We start from the raw sequence: 6701 nt of genomic DNA on the forward strand, positions 1-6701 counted from the left end.
GGGCAGGCCCCTGCCTTCCTTCTCCAAGGCAGATGGGGAAGAGGCCGAAACCTAAATGCCACAGTTCTTCACTTCTGTGCTGTCTGGACACCCAGAGGATTCTTGGTTTCATTTCCCACCCTGGCCCAGCCAGGGCAGCCCTCCTGTGTGTGTTGAAGAGGTGGAATTTGACATGGCTGGATCCCAGGGTAGAGGAAACGCTGCATCTCAAAGTTAGCCAGGAACTGGTAGCTCTCACCTTGGTCTAGGGTTGGGATTTCAGGGTCACTGAGCTACATACCCAGGTAGAGGTCTCTGTCACTACAAGTCTCTGGACCATCCCCTTAATGGAGCCCAAGTCCTTCCCTACTCATGGCTGCTAGGGTCTCAAATTTGGCCACCCATCTGGGCTGCCCCGACTCTGAACAAAGGCCAAGACACTGAGGCTGGCTCATGGAAGCCACACCCAGCCTGGTGGAGGTTGTCGGGACAGTGGATAGCAGCATCAAGCCAAGGTGCTGGGGAAAGGGAACATCTACCTGCCTCCCCGAGGAGTTAAGAGACCTGGTCTTTGCAGTGCCTTCCAAGGACAGTTTAAAGCGGAGGGTAGTGTAGGGGCCTTAGGGCATTCGAGGGAGAGGCTTAAGTGAACTGGTATTTCCACCCTGCCAGGCATGCCTGCCAATCCAGAGGAAGGGCCCTCCTGGCTGTGGCTGTCCAACAGTGCCGCCAGCTGTGAAGGCAGCCAAGGTCCTGCGCTGCCCCCTGGTGGCACCGCACGATGCAGGCGTCCCCACCACTGGTGGTCTGGCCTTTCAGCTGCTCCCCCAGCTGGAAGGCGCAGAGCCGGAGGTGGCAATGGACTGGGTGGGAAGGCAAAGCTCGGTTCAAGCTGCCTCCCCGATACCCCTCCTGCCGGAGCCACCCAGCTTCCCCAGAGGAACCAGACACAGAAAGGCTCAGAGCTGAGGGAATGACTCCAAATCATCTTTTATTTATATAAAAAGGGCATACTTAGTAAAAGACACACCAAAAAAAGTTGGCTGTGGCCCCAGAGATGAGGCATGGAGACCTGCTGCACTCCTATTGGAGAGGGAGGAGGAAGCCTGGACTACCAGTTAAGAAGTAAGTGCGATGTGGTGGGGCCACAAACAGGAGCAAGCTACAGTTAGCTCGGCACTGTGAGCAGGTCACGGTGGGACTCACGGTGGCCTCTCCGCTCACTCCTGCAGACAGAGGAGCCCAGTTTGTACAGCCAACTGGAAGATCTGCTACCTGGTTCCTGGAGGACGCCCACCAAGGGACACAGGACAGGAAGCCCAGGATAGGAAGCAACTTGGGGTGAAGGCCAAGGAGAAGCAGGTGCTCTGCAATGGCCGGAAAGGTCCCGACGAAAAGGCCAAGGTGCTTCCTGTTACGTGCGGGCGTTGCGTTCTGTCTCTGCCAAGCACTCTCTGACCAGTGCCCGGGCATGGATGATGCCTGAGGTGGGGTGGGGACAGGAAAGTAACAAACAGGGTCTCAGCAACCTTCCACAGCCACCACCCGCACCCTTTAGAGCAGACGCTCCCCCACCCCCTTCACGGTTCAGCAAGAGCAGGTCTAATCTAATGCAGTTAGAGGAGATTAAGGGTTTAGCCAGCCCTCCTCACATTCACCCTGAGTTCCCAGGCACTTTCTTGGAGACTGACTCAAGTTCATTTTGAAACACCTGTCTGGGTAAAGGTTCTGATCCAATCTGGGCTGGCCCAGGTGTCCTGCACTGGCTCCAGATATCTTCCCTCCTTGATGAAATGTCTTAACGTTCAGTGTTTGTGGCCTGGGCAGAGCGAGGGCGGGCCCGTGTCTTCACTCACCTCTCTTCAGGCGCTCCATGGCACTCTTGCTACCGGCATACGTGGGCCGGATCTCTTTGCCCATCTCCTCTATGACAGACAGCAGGTCCGTGTAGGTGCTCTGAGAGCCCTGGGAACCAGGTGGCTTCATCGCCTGTGTCAAAAGAAAACAGAGAAGTGACCTCAGACCCCGAGGGGATCTCCTGTCCTCATCCATAAACAAGCTCTTGGCCACACTCACCTGTACATACCCCATGGAGGGCGGTCCAAAGTCGTTAAACAGTGGTCTGAAAGGAGCTGCAGCTCCTGGCACGGAGCCCGACGGCGATGGGACACTTCCGGCTGCAAGAGCACCAGGAAGAGGTCAGAGTGTGGCAAGGACCTCGTCACAGCTTTCCCATCCCTGGACCGCTCGCCTGACTATCTCCAAAGGCATGCTTCTTCATTCCACGCTGAACAACTTCAGAGACACACTCCTCCCCCTGCGCTCCACCTACAATCTCTACGTGACCACGCCCACTTCACAGCCCAGCAAACTGAGGCTGAGCAAGGCTCGCCTAGCAGGCCCCGTATTGCAAAACTCGAGCCGTTCCTCTCCAAGACCTCGACTGCCCGGACAAGGGGAGCAAGGGTGGAGTTGGAGCCTCACCTGTAGGGACCGGAGTGCCTGGCCCGGGGGTGCTGGAGCCAGGGGTACTGCTGGGGGCGGGCGCGATGGGTTTGTAGGACATCCCAACTCCTAGGTGCGGCGGCCGCCAGCCGGCCGCTCCTCCGGGGTTGGCTGTCCGGCCGCTCAGCCGCACTCTGATTGGCAAGCAGGCTGCACGCCCCTGGTAAATAGAGCTCCGGCCGGAAGGGCGGGCGGGCACGACCACTCCTCACTCTCGATTGGCGCGCTCAGCTGTCACTCGAGCCTCCTCATTGGCTGAGCCCAGCCCCCGCAGGCCGCAAACGCTGCCGATTGGCCTGCACCTTCCGGACCTCGCACCTGTCTGCCCCGGATTGGGCGGTGACTGCCGCCCTCCTCAATTGGCGAGTTCGGGGCCCGGGGCCGGCGCGCTTTCAATCCGATTAGTCCCGAGGTCCGAGAGGCGGGGCCTCAGCAGCGGGGCCAGTGTGGTCCTCGCGGTTCGCTCGGATGGCGTGTGGCCGGGCGCCGGACACCCTCCGTCCTCACCGTCTCGCGCCTTCTCTCTGCTGTGAACACCAAAGGCTGCAGCTCCTACAGTGTGAGCCCTCCGCCCCACCCCGGGCGCTTTACGTCACCTTTCACCGGTTCAGCGCCCCCCCCTTCAGGCTGTGCGCATGCGCGCGCCTCAGGCCTTCATTTGTTCCCATGGCAACGGATCCCTCACCAAAGTCATCTCTACGCTCTTTCTCTGGGTTGGTTTCAGCCTTAGGTCTAGGCAGGTGCTGGGTCCAGGACAGCCAACGGCACCTCTGGAAATCTGCACCCTAAGCCTCCCACCTCCGTCCCGGCATCCAGGACTGCTTTGGGGCAAGAGCAGGACCTGGGTCAAGGCCCTTGGTTGGTCTCTTAGCTCCTCATTAGCAATTTCTCCCTGGGCTCTCCTTTGGGAGGGTTGGGTGGGATTGAGACAAGGTCTCAAGTAGCCCAGTCTGAACTCGAACTCACTGTGTAGGTGAGGATGACCTTGGACTCCTGAACCTCCACTTCCCAAATGCTAGGCATTTACAGGCACATGCCACAGAGTTTCTTGCCTTAAAGTGCCTCAATTTCCTTATCTGAAACACAGAGACAATAATCTCTGGAAAACAATCTAGGAAGTTACAGAACAGTAGGGATGAGAGCTGGCCCCATGTGGACCGAGCTGAGCTGATTGCGCTGTTCATTCTTCTAACGTCATCCACTAATGAAGCTCCCACCTGAGTCTGGCCATCTAGTCCTACTTCCTTTAAATCGATTCACTTTTAAATTAAAAATATTTATGAATATGAGTGTTTTGCCTGTATGTATGTCTGCAGAACTACTTCAGCCCCCAACTCTGTTTTACAAACCTCAAGTAAGAGGCTGAGCGATGTCTCAGCAGTTAAGATCATAGGCTGCCCTTCCAGAGGACCCAGGTTAGAATCTCAGCATTCACATAGTTAATAACCACTTGTAACTGCATTTCCAGTGGACCCTATGCCTGCTTCTGTTCTTAGTGGACACAATGCAAACATGTAGTACACAAACACATTTAGGCAAAACATGCTAGACATAAAAATAAATCTTTTTTCTTCTTATTTATTTATTTAGAGAGAGATGTTCTCACTATTCATCTCTGGCTAACCTGGAACTCATTATATAGACCAGCTGGTCTTGAACTCAGATCCTCTCTGCCTTCTAAGTGCTAGGATTAAAGGCATGCACCCCAACTCCCAGCTAAATAAATCTCCTTTTTAAGACTATTAAAAAACAAACCAGTGGTGACAAGTGCCTTTAATCCCAGCACTCAAGAGGCAGAGGCAGGTGGAGCTCTGTGAGTTCCAGGCCAGCTTGGTCTACAAAGTGAGTTCCAGGACAGCCAGGTCTACACGGAGAAACCCTGTCTAGAAAAACAAAACAAACAAAGCAAACAAAAACCCAAACAAGCAGAACCCCCCAAAACCTGAAATTAAATATATATATCATGGCATTTAATCAATGCCTCTTCAGAATTCTTTAATACATAATTAAAATAAGGACTGAGCATGGTGATGAGTGCTTGTAACCTCAAGTGAGGCTGCAGGATCATGAATTCAGTGCCAGGCTGGGCTACATGGATCCTGTCTCAAAAAAAAAAAAAAAAAAAAAAAAAAAGTGCTGCTCAGATTACCCAAGATCTCCCCCAAGTGCGAGCAAAACTGCACTGTGGGAAAGACTCCAGTGGGTGTGTGTGTGAAGAGCAGCTCCTGTGAAATATTCCTTTATGAATGTCCCAGTTCCTCTCCTTTCAAACCTTAAGCCTTCCTGTGTTCTCCATTGCTCCATATGTTCGGCAGTTGGGGCTGACTAATATCCAAACCAAACAAAATGCCATGGACTGAGTAGTTAAATCACAGATTATTTTTGCACAGCTTAGGGGCTAAGAGTAAGGTCAGGGTACCAGCCTGGTGAGTTCCTGATTTGGGCTTTCTTCCTGGCCCCACAGTGTTTCTAGGTAAGAGCTCTGCCCTTTGACCTCATTTCATTTTGATTACTTCCTCAGAGACCTACCTCCAGATTCAGCCAGTGGGGACTAAGGGTGCAGCATCTGCATTTAAGGGAACACACAAACATTCAACCCTTAATATGTGTGTTCGGGGGAAGTAACCATGGGGCTGAACAGGGATTTTAGAGGTTCCTCCTCCTTAAAAAGTGGGTCCTCGCTGAGGAATGAGGCGTCTGAGGGATGTCAGAGCAGACAGTTGTGGCCTACCCAGAGCAGACTCTGCTCGCTGTGGGGAGATGGCAAAGGCCCCTTGGCCAGTTTGTCAAGGGAACCCTTCCCTGGGCCTGGAATTGTGTGTTCCTCTGTGTGTGTGTGTGTGTGTGTGTGTGCAGGTGAGCACAGGTGCTTGAGGAGGCCAGAAGAGGCTGTCAGAGCCCCTGGAGCTGGAGTTCCAGGTAGTTGAGAGTCATCCAACATGGGTGCTGGGGTTTGAACTCAGGTCCTCTGGAGCAGTGGCACTCTTGACCACTGAGCCGTCTCTCCAGTCCCTTTCAATATTTTTTTTTGTATATTTATTTTGTGTGTGGGTGTGTGTGCCATGGTGCATGTGTGACTGGAAGACAACCTGAAGGAGTTGGGTAGCTGTTCACTTCTTCTACCTTATGGGTCTCAGAGAATGAACTCAGGTCACCAGGCTTGACAGGAAGTACCTTTACCCACTGAGCCGTTTTGCTGGTTCCAATTTGTATTTCTGTATATTTCTCCACATTTTATGTTTGTAAAGTTTAGGGCTGGAGAGTTGACTAGGTAGTTACACTCACAACCCACCTTTTTTTTTTTTTTTGGTTTTTCAAGACAGGATTTCTCTGTGTCCTGGCTGTCCTGGATCTCGCTCTGTAGACCAGGCTGGTCTCGAACTCACAGAGATCAGCCTGCCTCTACCTCCCAAGTGCTAGGATTAAAGACGTGCACCACTGCCACCCAGCCATGTAAAGTTTTATAGGAGAATGTTGAAAAAATCTGAATGGATGAGCAAGGGGACGCCTCGACACCCTTGTTAGAGAATCAGCTCTCGTCAGTTGCTGACATCAGCAACAGGAGCTCTCCTGCACAGCTGGTGGGTGGGCAGAATAGCACAGCCCCTGCAGAAGGTACTCCAACAGCTTCTTCCAAAAATTTAGTCATACCACGTGACCCAGAGAGTGTATTTCTGGGTGTTGACCCAGATGTTTTGAAAATGTCTGTCCCCCAAAACATGCTCACATGACTGTCTGTGGCAGTTCATGACCTCCAACAGGGCAAATGTGCTGTTAGTCGGTTTTCACTGCTCTGACAGTCAATAGGAGGAAGCTTAGTGTGTTTCACGGTTTCAGGTTTCAGTTCTTGGTGGTTCGACCCTAGGTGGAGCCTGTGTCAGAGGATACATGTTCACTTCATGTGTGTGAGAATCAAAAAAAGGATGAAGAGGAAGAGCCAGGATCTGAATTGTTCAGACAGTGTCCCCTTCAAGAACAGTGCCCACATGTCTGGGTCCATGGTCCTACCACAGCCATGGTCTTTGTGGACATCCATGGCCACAAGTATGCCTGGTGTCTGGGCTGCCACTGTGGCTGTGTAGGTGTCCAAGGGCTGCCGCTGGAGCCACGCTGATCTGGGTGGCCTGTGCTGCCACCTGGGGCTAAGGTGTCCTCCAGGACCAAGCTGCTGGTGAGGGCCATGTCTGGGTTTGTAGTCTAGCTGCAGCCGGGGAATG

The 6701-nt window shown here is 53.1% G+C and overlaps 1 protein-coding gene across 1 annotated transcript; it reads right to left on the bottom strand.

The window, feature by feature from the left end:
- Nucleotides 1–961: 961 nt before the first annotated feature.
- Cdk2ap2 (cyclin dependent kinase 2 associated protein 2) lies at nt 962–3043 on the bottom strand. The gene is made up of 4 exons (XM_059249207.1): nt 2464–3043; nt 2056–2156; nt 1836–1968; nt 962–1461 (listed from the first exon to the last, which is right to left on the bottom strand). The coding sequence occupies exons 1-4, from the start codon at nt 2543–2545 to the stop codon at nt 1394–1396; spliced, it is 384 nt and encodes a 127-aa protein (XP_059105190.1). The 5' UTR covers nt 2546–3043; the 3' UTR covers nt 962–1393.
- Nucleotides 3044–6701: the final 3658 nt, after the last annotated feature.

Source organism: Peromyscus eremicus, chromosome 1 (assembly GCF_949786415.1).
Source record: "Peromyscus eremicus chromosome 1, PerEre_H2_v1, whole genome shotgun sequence".
Lineage (NCBI taxonomy): Eukaryota > Metazoa > Chordata > Mammalia > Rodentia > Cricetidae > Peromyscus > Peromyscus eremicus.